Here is a 14,618-nt window from a genome sequence, read left to right as displayed (position 1 = left end):
TTACTGGCACATTTTAATTATTATGTAAATTACTGCCACACATTAAAGTGTAATAAGTTGCTGATTTACATCAAATAAAAATTAGTGAGTGAACTCATTATTCTTTTAGGAGTAAATTAGTAAAAAGTTTAAAGAAAATTTGTTGATGATATACGGATGTGAGACATACTTAAAATTTTGTTTGGATTAATGGAAAGTGGTGGAGTAGAATGGAATAATATTAAGTTTCATTGTTTGGTTTTATAAAAAATGAGTGGAAAGAAATAGAGTATGGTGGAACTCATTTCATCTAATACCACTCTTTTCTTTCAATTTTTCACTCTCCCAAATTGGAGTGTATTCAATTGAATAGAAAATTAATTATATTCCATTATAAAATATTCAAACAATAAAATTAAATATGTATCTTCTGTTACATTTTGCTATGCTCCATTGCTTTTAAATTATCCAAATAGAATAAAAGAATCTCATAAAAGAAAAAATATATGGCACATAATCAATATAATACTTTATATAATATTTCAACAAATATCTTAATGTGATTATTAGTGGTATATTTCCTTTGTCCCTACTAAAAAACCCACTTAAAACATTTACTGATACTGAAAAATAGTTGTAGCACTAAATTTGTTAAATACGTGTTACTTTTGATAATTATCCTTACTATGACTGTTTCTAATGATAAATTCAATAGAGGTATATTTTGGAAATAAATCAATAAGTAATGCAAATCAACTTTTAAAAATAGTTTTATATTAAAGATCAATAAAATTTTGTAAATCTTATAATATTTTCTTTAATCTTATTTATACTATAATTTTTAGAGAGATTGTTGATTTATTTATAAGAAAAAATTATAATTTTTATATTATATTTGAAATAAATGAAAATAAAGAGAAAAGAAAAGAAAAGATGAAAAGAACATCACATATTTCAAGATTTTTTTCTTTTAGATTTGATGTTGACATAAAAGAAAAGAAAAAAGAAACATAAGTTTGACAATAAAATTTTTCTCTCAAATTAAAAAAAAATCGCTAAAAAGTAAAAATTAAAAAATTACCATAATTTTGGATAATTTGTAAATTTATTAAGTGGCATGACCGTAAGTTGACAGGTATTAGCAAAAAAAGAAAGCATCGAAATCCAGTGGCAAATAAGAATGGGAAAGTGATAAATAATGATAAAGTAAAGCAAAGCTTAAAAAGCAGGAAGAAGCACTTACCTCGTTTGGTTCGCCGAAAATAAAAAGCTTACAGTTACGCCATTAATTAAATCGCCTCCAATTCCAATAAATACTTATTTAGAAACCAAACAAAAACAAATGATTCTCCTTCTTACACCTTACCTTTACCCTTACCTTTACCCTGTCAAAAAACAAACATGTGCATTCGCATTCACATTCACATATAGTAACGTCACCATTTCCCAACCTTATTATTAACTTCTGAAAACGAGAGAGAGAGAGAGAGAGAGAGAGAGATATTTTAATCTCTTTTAATCTTATGGAGTCTTCTTATCGTCGCCGACACAGAACATGGTGTTGTTCTTTCGCAGTTCCACCTTCAAGTCCAGATAACCCACCCATCAAAGCCCGTAAGCCCAAACCAGACCCCCAATCAAAGCCCAACAACTTCTCCTCCGTTCCAAACTCCCCTCAGAGCTCCAAATCAACTTCCCGCATTGTCGCTCGAATCGACCCTCGCCGGATCTTATCTCCGGGAAGAGTCTCCCCCATCGAAGACGCCGTTCTTGATCCCTCTCCGCTTCTCGATTCGGCACCTCAGTTAAGATCTCGAAGCTTCCGTGCGCCTATCGCCGCTCCCGTTCCACCGCCGCCGATGAACTCCGGCGTCGGCGACTGTTTTGACGTCAGGATGAGTTTGAGAGGGAAAAATGGAGGCTGTGTTGTTCTTGAGCTTAATTCCGGGGTTCTTTGCGCTAATTCGGAGGTTTTTGCTGGATTAATTGGGGATTATAGAAAAGGGGGTTCTTCAAATTCTTTGAGTGGTGGTGGTAGTAGCAAAATGTGTAGAATAGAGGTTCCTGAAGTTGATAATTTGGGAGTTTTTAGAGAAACAATTGAGCTTATGTTTGAAGATGATGTTCCCAAAAGGCTTCTCAATATTGGTGTTTATCGATCCATTGATGTTTTGGAGGTTACTATTTCTTTCCTTTTTTTTTTTTGCAGTTAATCTAGATATTAATGCATTGTTTTTATGCTTCTCTTTGAAGCATCTTATAATGCAATTGAATAAATATGATTTTCGAGTGAAGATTACTATGGAACTTATATAACCAATATTTGCTTTATATGCAGATGCTATAGTAGGGAAAAAATTGTTTTTAATTGATATGTTTTTTTTAATCTTGTTTGTCCATGCATTTATTTAATTTTCATAAATGATATTTTGACCCAAGAATTTGACAATAAATTGTGATAATGATTAACAATGTTAAAAATTGTGGTTAATTGTGTTTGGTAGATTGTTAATGACGTTCAATGTTTGTCATTTCAACTAACATTAACTATCCACCAAATGTAATTAACTATCCAAGTTGTTGAAAATTATTGCCTCGTTTTGTGTTACAAATAACACAGCTCTTCAATATTTTCGTGCCAAGTTTTTCATTTGAGGAAATGAACTATTTCTTATGGATCAGTTTAAAGATTGGCATCAAGTATGGAGAGACAATGAGACATGGAGCAAGTCAGCAACAAAACAAAACACGCAATTGAACATATTGATGATACTGTTTTTGTTGGATCGGTTTCTTTTAGTCTCTTCTTCTTCTTACATGGTTTTCTGATTGTGTTGCTAGGTGTCTGCAGGCATCATGTTTACAAAGGGTGTTTTGTCCTGTTTACAATACCTTGAGGCTGTTCCTTGGACAGAAGAGGAAGAAGAGAAATTGAGGAACCTATTCACAAGATTTAAGTTTGATGATGAAACTACAAGGGACATTCTTGGAAGGCTTTACTTGCACGATTCAGATGATTCCCAGCCAAATGTAGCCCGACAACTCGTTTGGTCCATAACCACTTGTGTCAATGTCAATGCAAGAAATGAATTGAAATCACTAGTTAAGGGTCTTCTTTGCAAAAGCTCAGTGTATGAGAAAAACCATCATCTTGATCTAAGCAAAGAGGATCTTTATTCGGTTTGCCACTCATGTCTTGGCTCACTGATCACCCTCTTTGAGGAGGCATCTAGCACCATCTCTCCCGAAAGGTCGACAAAGAAAGATACAAATAAACCACTGATCGAACGCATCTCAAGACAGGTTGATAACATCAACTGGTTACTGGAAATCATGCTTGACGGACAAATAGCAGAGGATTTTGTAGATATATGGGCCGATCAGCACCAACTTCTTAAAATGCATGATAATGCATCCCCAATGGTTAGATATGAACTCAGTAGAGTTTCAGCGATTCTGTTTGTTGCCATGGCTACGAGAAAATTGCAATGCCGGTTGGAAGCTAGATCGGGGCTTCTACAATCATGGTTTGCGCCCATGTTGTTAGACTTTGGTTGGCTGCAAAGATGCAGAAAAGGGCTTGATATAAAGGTTTTGCAAGAGGCTATGGGTCAGGCACTTCTTACTTTGCCTCTAAAGCAACAACACACTTTGTTCATGGAATGGTTTCACCACTTCTCAAGACATGGCACTGAATGTCCTAATCTAAGCAAAGCATTCCAAATTTGGTGGCGTAGATCATTTTTAAGAGGCTCAGAAACTTACGCCATTGAATCAAGGTAAAGAGTATCATCATTATTTGTCACTTTTTTTTAACTGTTTGTGTACCGTGTAAAGATTTGCAATTAATTAGGTAAGGGGTTCTGAACTATGTACACTGAAATAACATAGATAAAAACTCCATAGATTGTTGTTGTATTGGCAGGTTAATGCCTACATGGTATTGATTTTTCTAGGAGATTTTTTTCATCTTCATTTAATTTCTTGTTTTGGGTGCATTAATAGCACCAAGCTACATTTTTGGAATGTCATTCCAAGATGAAATTTAGGTCAACTTTTTTTTTTAATATACCAACAAAACGTTTAGATTAGTGAATGCACAACCACATGCAAGATCAAGAAAAAACATCAATCCCGACAATGATTTATTTACAATAGAATTTGAGTTGTTTACTAACACTAACTCAAGTCATAGCTTGTGTGAGCCAATGGACTAATCATCTATGTCAACTTAATGATACTACTCTGGTAATTTATTTTAAGAAAGAAGTGAATCAAATTTTGAAACATTAAATGTTATTTTTTTATAATATTCTTTTCTGATATTAAAAAGTGATAATTCAGTAAATTTGACTTATGTTAAACATGAACTTTAAAAAACTAATTGTACTTAAATGAATTTTTAAATAACCGTGAAAATATTTTTTTTTATAATAGTAATAAGTTGAACTGTAGAAACTATAGAAGAACACAGTTATAATTGGATTTTAGTCCTTACTAAATTATCTTGTAATCAATTTTGGTCTCTCTTAGAATGTCAACAAATATTTTAGAATGATTTTCTTGTAAATATGTTTCTAACATTATAAAAAGTTCGTCTATTAAAAAACAATACAAAAATTCGATTTCTAAGATAATAGAGTTTGTGGTGTTTAAAAAATTTATATTAAGTAAAAATATGTAAAAAATTTCTAGAGAAATTTTGTATAATATTTTAAACATGTATGGAAAAAAGTATTCAAAAATTTAAAAGTGGAAAGATAATTAAATATTTTGCAAATATCTTTGAATTCTACCAAATAAAAAAAAATCATATTTTAAAAATAAATAAATAACAATAAATATAATCATTATATAATATAAAGACAACCTTTTCATGAATAAAAATAAAAATACATTTAAATGATTTTGTGATATCATCTCATCTATCTCTCATACAATTTCCAGGTAAGAGAAATTTATAGTTGTCTGCATTTTCCAAAAGAAAAGCAGGAAGGTGAACTGCAGAATATGAATGTGGTATTGAACCCATTTTACCAATAATATCCCTGAATGTGTACTCCTCAGGAAACATATCAAATAGATCAGCCCCTTCACAAATTAGTTTCTGAATTCTATCAGGATTTAAAAAATGTGAGAATCTAACTCTGTCATAATGGCTATAAGCTTTCATCTTAAAAATGAAATCACTTATTCGACGGAAGCAAAAGCTACAATGCCAACCAGCATCTGCCAACATGTTATCAGATTGACGATAATGTGCATATCTTGTCTTGCCCGTCTGATACCTGTTAGTTACAAATTCATGTTACACGTAGAAGTTACATTTTAGGTGGTTAATCTGTGAATCCATTGAATATATTATATATATACTATTTATTTTATTTTGTATCTTTTAAAAAAATAATTTATTTTTCGAGATCTCTTTAAATGATTTTTCCTCTTTCTCTTCAAAATATACTTACTTTTTTATACAGACTAAAAAATTATGTATAATATTGTTTTTCCATCACACTTTCACTTATAAAAAATACATTTTGACTGTCACTAAAAACGTAATTAAATATTTTAAAATTGTAAATATTAAATGTATAGTCGTACATCTACAAATTACAATAAAAATTATAATTGTGTGATATAGTAAATGACATGAATAAACGACAAAAAACAAAATTAATGTAGTTTTTATAGTTAGTATAAAAGAGTATAAATGTCTTTTAAAAAGAATTCAAATAAAATTAATGCAATTTTCTTTAAATTTTATTTTCAATTTAAATATTTTTTTCTTATATAATTTCTATCAAGATTCTAACAATACCTGTGAACTGAAGCCCTCCAACTCTTATCATCTAGACGAAACTCAAATGAATAGAGATAATTCTTCAGTTGTAGATGCATGATTGAAGGTATTTCATTACACCACCTCAAGAGATTAATAGTGTGAGCACTTGGTATCTCATCCACGTCAGACATGATCAATAAGTCATCATCTGATATACCTAAAGTTATGTGTAAAAGTTAAGTAGTTAGTTGTTAATCCACATGTTTTTATATATAAAAGATATCATGTATTTATTTGTAAATTGAAAAATGATTGCTTTTAGTCATTGATATTAGTTTATTAGATCATTTGACTTGATTTTAATGGATCACATATGATACCAAAAATTAAAAACAATAATTTTTAAATTTGTAAGGACGGAATTCAAAAAAAAAAAAAGATTTGAGGACTAAAAAAATGTAATAATTGGATGACTAATGAAATCTAAATATAAAATTTATTTTCAATTTAAATAATTTTTCTTTTTCATGACCTCTATAAAAATTGTATAGATCGATACCTGCAATCTTAAGAAGATGATCCAATGCTACACGTTGATATGCCTCCTCAACAAAAGGGCTTTGCCCTTTCTTAAGTCTCCCTCCAATAGTCCCATAAGTTAACCTTGGCTCAATAAATCTAAATTGTTCCCTATTGCTATTGAAAACAAAAGGCTTAGGCATTCCAGTAAATGTAGAGTTTGACTCAAGGAGCACAAATTCAGCAACATAAGGGTACAATTCTTTCCAACGCAGTGTGAGTAATTCCAACTCGTTACTAAACAACACAGCATCATAAACACGTCTTGGGTAGTCACGAACTCCCCAACCATGAAGTTTGCAAAGATTCTCCATGGTAACATTATTATTATAATAATGAGGAATCACTTTGAATGGTTTTTGTGGTTTTTCCCATAGTGGCCGTAGAAAGTAAGAGATATTTTGTCCATGTACAAATATTACAAAGATGCATATTGGAACAACCAAGACGTATATATAGCTTTTCACATCCAAACCACGCAAAATGTAGCGGATTTTTGACATATCCGAAACTTTATTTGATTCCTGGACAGATACAAATTATACCATAATTATATTAAAAAAACTTGTAAACCGTAAAAAATCACCTTCAAGAATGAAAAATCATATATGAAGATAAAACAAAACAAAAAATTAATTAATAGAAGGTATCGAATTGTACACAGATAATATTCAATTTTTGAAATGATATTTGTAAAAAATTTCAAGAATTATTATTATATAACTAGTACCAGAAATTATAATCATAAAGCAAGAGCTGCATCACGAAGAGATTAGAGACATGCCAAAAAAATGAAACCGAAATGCACAACTTGTTCATGTGAGAAAACCTTTCACACGTTCAAATTCAATTATGGCCGCAACCCCTTCTCCTCCAAAATAGTATTAACTCAAAAGGAAACAAGATAAAATGGTGTCTTTGTATATATCTACTTATAACCGCACAAAATAGTTTAGTAGATTTGTTAAAATTAGAAAAGCCAAACACTTACACGTCAAAAAAGCAACCTTTTATTATTCGCCCAACCAAATTAAGATCACGAATACCTCGTACACACACTAAAAAACACAGCAAAAATTCATAGAGAAAAGGATCAAATCTAGGGCGAAATTTACATAACCGTCAACATATTCGACTATATACTGATTTAATAATTCGTTACAACTTGAAAAAATTATTATGTAGTTGGTATCAAACAATAAATAATTTATTTATGTATTCATTAAAAAAGTTAGAGTTTAGTTTTTATTACAATTCAAATAATTACTCACAATTAATTATTGATCGGCAATACTAAAAGTATGAAGAGAAAAAACAATACCTACTATATATGAATACATATTAAAAATAAAAAACGAAGGTAAGAACATATATTATTTAAAACAGTATTTGAAAACTATAGTGAAAATATATTTAGCTATATTATAATAAAATATTCAAGATTTTTTTTCATAATAAAAACATTTAAGATATTGTTATATAAGCCTCTTAACCCATGATATGCCAATATTTATATGATCTTTACTTTTATTTTTTAGCGCAATTATAAGAAAGGTTCTAGCCGATTAATACTATTTTGTCAGCTCAAAAATTTCTTAATCTTGTCACTGTCAATTTATTTTAGAAAGAAAATTCTAAATCTAAATTTCCTCAGCTTCTATAATTCGACACCACTATACACAGCAATTAATCTTCAACGTAAAAAGTGCAATGAAATGTATAACATGAGATGGAATAATTTTCAGCATAACAAGATTTTACTCAAAATAATAGACAGTCCAACAAATTACCGGGATATAGCTTTCAACAATTTCATCAGTTTACATAATGTTAGCTTATTCCAGAAATTAATGTTCAAATTCAAATTGACAAAATTCATAACACGGGCAATGTTTTCCAAAATAGAAGGAGAATCTATAGCTTTTTCTAATCCATATTAGGTACTTGCAGCTATAGTTCTACCAAATTCTTTCCGTACTTCCTCAAATTTCTAAGCTTGCTTATCTTGGCCCCAACTTCCATCGTTGTTTAGTCTGCTAGAACAATGGCGCCTCTAGGTCAGTCAACTCCAAGAAATCGTGTTGAGGGTCGCAAAACAAAGATACATTGCTAGTAGAAGGCATTTCGTTTTTAGTATATTCATCTTTTTGGCCATATGAAAAGCCGTCTCCTTCATCCAATCCAATCAAGCTGTCAAGATCTCCCAAGCTCTCGAAAATCTCATTTGGATCTAAATATGGTGCACCTTCAGCATTGTTTGCCTGACCAGAATTATCTACCTTCTGTCAAACATAATCACATATTAGCATATATGACCAAGCGATGGAGGTTAAAGCAAGCATATTAAAACTATTTATGACTAATATATTACAGACTAAAATCTACATAAAAAGCAATACAATAAATTTGTAGATACGAAAACAAATACCTCAACCATCTTGATTAGTACGTTCAAATTTTAAATCAATTGAGCCTTCCAGTTTTTAAGAGTTAGTCAGCAATCTACGAGAATGAGTTAGTCATTTGGGAAAGGGGGTAGCCAGCATGGTCTCAAATGTCACCATATCCAATAGGACAACAAAGCAGGCAGCAGTAGAATGCAGCATTGTATTAGATCAATGAAAGTATACGTCTAAGTTCATACTTATGTACAACATAGTCTAATTTGAGCCCCCCACTCATCTCTTTGGAGTGAGGTAAATGCAAATGCAATGAATCTGGAGGCTTTTCCTGTCATGGACTGGGATATCATCTCTTTCCCCTAAATTTTTTGAACCAAAATAAAAGAGTATAACACAGACGCCCAATGTTCCAATGGCGGATGGCATAGCAAACTATGACACAACACAAGTGGCCACAATAATAAAATAGAATACGTATACCAAAATGCACCCAAAAAAAAGGCAGAACACAATATAAAAACAAAAGCACTGCCAACATATGTTAAGAACAATTATCAAACTGATAGAAGGTGTATAATACCATCAGTCTTACAATAGCAAAAGTGGACTAGTGGAAGAAAAAAAGAATAAGATAACCATGAGAGCAAATAAAAGATAGCAGGAAAAACAAAAAGAAAAGCAAATCACAAATATAAGGTGATAACAAAAATAAAAGGAGATATTAGCGATAACAAAGACAAGGCGAGGTTGCCAAAAAAGAGAACAATGGTGAAGGGACAGAAGAACGTAAAAAAAATGTTTGTTCATCAGAAATGGAAGCTTGCAAGATAATGGAGGTTGTCACCAGGGATGGGAGGTTGAGGCTAAAAAGTTTAGATTTAAGGGATGGGGCTGAAGACTTTCATATGAGCCTGCTGCTGCTGCACAATAGTACAAGTCTGCTAGAGTTTTATCTTTTAGGTCATGTGGGTTTTGGGTCTAGCTGTGACTTGTGACACCCATTTCTCTTTTTTTTCTACTAGCTTTCAATCAGCCATCACCACTGTTGGTTTCGCGAGAATGACAACCGCCATGGCCCTCGAATAACACCAACACTGCTAATGTGTCATGCAATTCAGCAAGTGACCGACAAAGGAAACCAGAGTGGGGTGTTTAATGTTAAATGCACAATAATTACAAAGATAACTACCAAAAAGAGGAAGAGTTTCATGCGGAGTCAAATACAAGATGAAAAAATAAAGGAAAATAATGTTGAGAGATAAAGTCAGAGAGTACCAAAATTGGGGAGCATCTGGCACAAGTTACTTGTAAGTTGTAACAAGCATAAATTACAGGAAATTGACTACATACCTCAGATCCATTGTTTTCATTCTTGGCTGATGTATCGTTATCATCTTTGAAACTAGCAAGCATGGATAAAATGTCATCATCAACTTGATTGCTTGGAGCTGAAGGGTGTGTCACGCCAGAGGGCATCACCCTTGATAGATATGATGAAGAGGCCAGTCCAATGCATCCACTTGTCGTGGGATGCATGTCATTTGCTACAGAGATATGGCATGAGCTAGGTAGAATGGGGGCTGGTGCAGAGACAGCAGCAACAGGGACAGGTTGAGGACAATCAACTTCCTCTTCACTGTCCCAGTCTTTCTCATTAAATGGTTTTCCATACTGTGCACCATTCCTGGGACCAGGACCTTCCTTTTGAAATACCCTACAAATCACATAGGAATTCTGCAAAACAAATAAATCAGTAGAACAGTTGAGATAAATTCAAGAGAACAACAACCATAAAAAATGCAACGAGACAAAAAGTCAACAACCCGGACTAAGAATATACCAATCATGCTAAAATAGTCAAATGCATGGTACTATCTCTATCCCTAACTATAAGTCCCCTTTAGAAGAAAAAACATTGCCCCTGTCTCATTTCAAATTACTAGATGCATTTATATTTCATTTTCTAAATATACCCTTATTAATACTACTAGTTTGTCATGGGAGTTAAAATGTCAAAAGATAGACACATCTATATGCAAAATAGTATTTTGGTAACATCCATGCACAATGGATACAATAAATACACTACTTACTTAACATATGTGAAAATGAAAAAAGCAGCTTATAAAAAGGGACTGAGAGAATAAAGTATCTACTGCCATGAATCACTTTATAGGGTTAGTTTAACATGAAAAGACATGTTTCTACTTTGATGCCATATCCAAAAAAAGCTGTAATTTTATGAATTGAAATATGACCATTATCAAAGACTGACTTTTCCAGTGTAACAAAGGGCGACAAATAATAATAGTAGCAACAGTACTAGACATCACATGCACAGAACCATACTTATATCCAACGAAACAGTTTGCAACCAACTTATAGGCATAATTCCTCGGTCAAAGATGCTTACCTGTGGAATGCCTTTGTCAGTTAGGTACTTGTCTTCAAGTCTGAATTCATGCATAACCCAGTCGGTTCGGTCTCCTTTATGGGATTTGCCAGTGTGAAACACCAATGTTCTTATCATCCCCACGACTTGATTCTTATGTTCAATTGATCTATCCTTTCCAGTAGTCTTCCAGTACCCAATTTCTGTCGCCCGATTCATCCTCCCTCCAGTGGAATATTTCTTTCCTGTAGGACTAAAAAAGTACCATTTCAAATCTCCACTTTTGAGCAAAGATTTATCTGAAAAAAGCAAACAACAGATGAAACCTCGTAGTGAGAAACATAAGTACTATTATAATACTCTACCATCCAAAGAAAAATAACCACTCAGTGTCCAAATCCAAACCTGGTAGATCCCATGGAGCATACTTGTAAATGTCAAGTTCAGCAATGACATCATAAGGGAATTTTCTACCCATAACCTTCCTCTTCAGAAAATACATAACCAGCTCAACGTCAGTGGGATGAAATCGAAACCCTGGAATCAATTTTGTTTCCGCCATCGAAAAATCAAAAAAGAAAAGAAAAGAAAAAGAAACCCAAACAGAAATTGCTTCAGAAACTAACAACAACCTTAAACTACACCCCCTAAATCCAACAAACAAAGAAACTCTTGTCCCGAAAGCGCAACAAGAATTAAAAATAAGAATAACTAAAACTAAAACTAAACTTGAAAATAAAAAAAAGAGGGAAATAATTAACTTAATAGAGATGATTGATTAACCCTAATAATGGAGAAGAAAGTTGATGATCAAGTCCAATGGCGGAAGAAGATATTCCAAGAACACCAAAGCCTGCGACGGGTCATGGAGATAAAATGTTGTTGATGAGAGTGGGAGCCCACAATGGATGACGATCCCGTACTGATAAGAAAAGTCATCGGCACAGTGGAACCCTAACATTGCAAATTCAATTCATTCTCAGCGTGAATATGAATGAGGTCGTTCATTTTTCATTCATTGGGGAAATGAATGTTATATTAGATTTGCGATTGTGGAGAGTGAAGAGTGAAAGAGTGAAGAGGAAGCTTACCAGAGAAGGAAGAAGAAGCACGAACGCGACGAATTAGTTGAGTGACTTGAGAGTGTGAATGATACAAGGGTTCTATTTATATTCTTATTAAAAAAAAGGAAAATTGTTTCTTGGTGGAGGGGTTTGGGTTAATCTCTCTCTTCCGGTCACGCCTGGAATAAGTGCGACGCGGCAAAGTTATTCCAATTGAACTCCCTATTTTCCAAACACGTCATTACCAATTCAATTAACAAAAATAATTACTCATACTGATTATTGCAAAGGAAAAGCTAATGTCCGATTTATCTCAACACTCCATTTTAATTATTCCAAATTTTCTCATGTAATTTGTCACATTTAAAAATTCTAACAATATGTTTTTCAGTTATTTTTTTTTATATCTTTCAACGTATTTTTTTTTTATATCTTTCAACGTATTTTTTTTAGACACGTGTCAACATAACTCTTACTCTATTAAAGTATTTTTTTCTATATTTAAATAAAAATATAGTAAATTTAATGGGTGAGCTTTCTCTTTTAACGTTGGTAAAGTATACTTTACATGTTTAGGTATTTAACTTTAATTTTCATCCTTTATAAGATAAATTGACAGTAATAAGAAGTAATAAGAAATGTGATTGAAAGAATAGTATTTATTGCGTTTAATAGTATATATAATATAAATTACTTTTTCTAATAATTTAATGTTACTAATAAATTTTACTAATCCAACAAAATAATTATTGATATAAATATATTAATGATTAAGTATACACCAAAATTTATTTAAATAGGTAATTCATTGCTATGTGATTTAGTCATCCATGTTTTTATTTATATTTTAAAAAATTTGATTATATGTTCATCCGAAATCATTTATGAAGTATCAAATAGTTAAGAAAATTTATAAAAGTTTATCGAGATGATATACTCAATTAAAACTTCAAATTTGTTGTCTTTAAGTTATAACTCATCTGACAAATATTGATATTATTAGGTTGGACGTCTTGTTCCGAGTTCAAACCTGAAACATCGCAATTGTGTGAGTTAATTATGGTGAAATTTATCATCCCTTCTAAGACAAAATTAACTCAGTTTAAAGACATGTACTTTAATTCAATTTAAGTGTATTTGAACTCAATTTACGTACATTAACGTGAACTTAGTTTAAGTATGCATTTCCCCTAGTCATTGTAAAAATTTACATGTACTTGAATTCAATTTAAGTATATCTACGTGAACTGAGTTTAAGTATACACTTTATTTACTCAATTTAAGTATATCTACGTGAACTGAGTTTAAGTATACACTTTATTTACTCACTGCAAAATTTTACATTTAATTGAACTCAGTTTACGTATATTTACGTTAAATGAATTCAAGTACACATTTTTCCTATTCACTACAAAATTTTACATGTAGGTGAATTCAACTTACGTACAATTACGTGAACACAAAATACGCAAAGGCATATGATTTAAGTTTGTGTACATTATATAGTATACCACATACGTGAACTGAAATTACATAAATTTGTCTAACTTTGGAAAAAATATATAGACTCAACAGATCAATAAATATATCTTGTTGGTGACTTTACACGTAATAAGAGAGATAAAAGTTATGAAGTGTAAGTGATGGTGATGAAAAGAGATATAGATAAAATATAATTTAAAAATAATTGAAATAATAATGAGTATTTTTTATATATTAATTTTGTGAAAATTTGATGAGGTGTGACTAGCAAAACAATAAAGGGTAGCAAAATTGTAATTTTTTTTTAATATAGTCAATAAAAACTATAATTGGTGTTGTTAGAGTCTCAGCCTCCCTTTCTCTCCACACTTGCCCTTTGATCCTCATTCATCAGTTGAAGAAATTAACACTTAAATTTCAACGATTGCTAAATCTCTTTCTCCGTTAGCGTGAAGTTCGAATAAATAACATTTAGAGCAACTTCAACGGTTGTTAAATCTCTTAGCGTGAAGTCACGTTAAAGTATTCGACAAATTTACAGTTGGAGTTGGACCAAACTAATATAACGTTACGATACTTCCATAATTTAATAATAACAATTTTATTACTGTTAGCTTTTTTCCTTGTATATGAAATCTATTTTCTTATTAATTGAAACAGTTTATTTTTCTTACTCATAATTTTTTTTTCACAATTTTTTTACTAACAATATTTTTTATTTATTTTTTCATATTTTTTTTTTAAATTGTGGCAAATAGATCTTCAACAATTTTGATTGCATTTTTATTGATGGAAAGTTAATCTTCAACAACAAAAGGATGGAAATTTTAAATTTATTATTTATTTTTATCATTTTTAATTATTTATGTCATGTATTTAACATTTAATTTTTATTATTGTTATAGAAATTTAAGTTAAAATAATATATGATAATATTA

The 14,618-nt window shown here is 31.2% G+C and overlaps 3 protein-coding genes across 5 annotated transcripts; 1 reads left to right on the top strand and 2 right to left on the bottom strand.

Moving 5' to 3' along the window:
* The first annotated feature begins 1,327 nt into the window (after nt 1-1,327).
* LOC101513811 (BTB/POZ domain-containing protein At2g13690) lies at nt 1,328-5,065 on the top strand. The gene is made up of 3 exons (XM_004502879.4): nt 1,328-2,156; nt 2,821-3,758; nt 4,927-5,065. Exons 1-3 carry the CDS (start codon nt 1,503-1,505, stop codon nt 4,928-4,930), a joined length of 1,596 nt encoding a protein of 531 aa, XP_004502936.1. The 5' UTR covers nt 1,328-1,502; the 3' UTR covers nt 4,931-5,065.
* Nucleotides 4,812-7,444, bottom strand: LOC101513285 (uncharacterized). 2 transcript variants are annotated; one of them, XM_004502877.4, is made up of 4 exons: nt 7,071-7,444; nt 6,321-6,864; nt 5,798-5,978; nt 4,812-5,267 (listed from the first exon to the last, which is right to left on the bottom strand). In XM_004502877.4, exons 2-4 carry the CDS (start codon nt 6,841-6,843, stop codon nt 4,901-4,903), a joined length of 1,071 nt encoding a protein of 356 aa, XP_004502934.1. In that variant the 5' UTR covers nt 6,844-6,864; nt 7,071-7,444; the 3' UTR covers nt 4,812-4,900. The 2 variants fall into 2 exon arrangements, with proteins under 2 accessions (XP_004502934.1, XP_073225113.1); XM_073369012.1 differs by having other exon boundaries at nt 7,170-7,248.
* Nucleotides 7,445-8,078: 634 nt separating this feature from the next.
* Nucleotides 8,079-12,384, bottom strand: NAC42 (NAC domain-containing protein). Of its 2 annotated transcripts, XM_004502876.4 has the most exons (6): nt 12,226-12,384; nt 11,918-12,088; nt 11,540-11,671; nt 11,156-11,433; nt 10,093-10,476; nt 8,079-8,622 (listed from the first exon to the last, which is right to left on the bottom strand). In XM_004502876.4, the coding sequence occupies exons 3-6, from the start codon at nt 11,634-11,636 to the stop codon at nt 8,377-8,379; spliced, it is 1,005 nt and encodes a 334-aa protein (XP_004502933.1). In that variant the 5' UTR covers nt 11,637-11,671; nt 11,918-12,088; nt 12,226-12,384; the 3' UTR covers nt 8,079-8,376. The 2 variants fall into 2 exon arrangements, with proteins under 2 accessions (XP_004502933.1, XP_004502931.1); XM_004502874.4 differs by having other exon boundaries at nt 11,540-12,088.
* Nucleotides 12,385-14,618: the final 2,234 nt, after the last annotated feature.

The sequence above is a fragment of the Cicer arietinum genome, chromosome 5 (assembly GCF_000331145.2).
Source record: "Cicer arietinum cultivar CDC Frontier isolate Library 1 chromosome 5, Cicar.CDCFrontier_v2.0, whole genome shotgun sequence".
In the NCBI taxonomy this organism is placed as follows: domain Eukaryota; kingdom Viridiplantae; phylum Streptophyta; class Magnoliopsida; order Fabales; family Fabaceae; genus Cicer; species Cicer arietinum.
The sequence above is the reverse complement of the archived record's forward strand: the minus strand, read 5'-3'. Positions and strand labels throughout refer to the sequence as shown.

What these genes read in the sequence shown, in the direction of transcription:
- LOC101513811 (XM_004502879.4), top strand. Translation starts at nt 1,503, where the DNA reads ATGGAGTCTTCTTATCGTCGCCGACACAGAACATGGTGTTGTTCTTTC. An exon ending in GATCCATTGATGTTTTGGAG is followed by an intron (nt 2,157 to 2,820) that starts GTTACTATTTCT and finishes TTGTGTTGCTAG; the next exon opens with GTGTCTGCAGGCATCATGTT.
- LOC101513285 (XM_004502877.4), bottom strand. Translation starts at nt 6,843, where the DNA reads ATGTCAAAAATCCGCTACATTTTGCGTGGTTTGGATGTGAAAAGCTAT. An exon ending in TCATCTTCTTAAGATTGCAG is followed by an intron (nt 5,979 to 6,320) that starts GTATCGATCTAT and finishes ACATAACTTTAG; the next exon opens with GTATATCAGATGATGACTTA. An exon ending in TGGAGGGCTTCAGTTCACAG is followed by an intron (nt 5,268 to 5,797) that starts GTATTGTTAGAA and finishes TGTAACTAACAG; the next exon opens with GTATCAGACGGGCAAGACAA.
- NAC42 (XM_004502874.4), bottom strand. Translation starts at nt 11,696, where the DNA reads ATGGCGGAAACAAAATTGATTCCAGGGTTTCGATTTCATCCCACTGAC. An exon ending in TGCTCCATGGGATCTACCAG is followed by an intron (nt 11,434 to 11,539) that starts GTTTGGATTTGG and finishes TGCTTTTTTCAG; the next exon opens with ATAAATCTTTGCTCAAAAGT. An exon ending in CTGACAAAGGCATTCCACAG is followed by an intron (nt 10,477 to 11,155) that starts GTAAGCATCTTT and finishes TTTGTTTTGCAG; the next exon opens with AATTCCTATGTGATTTGTAG.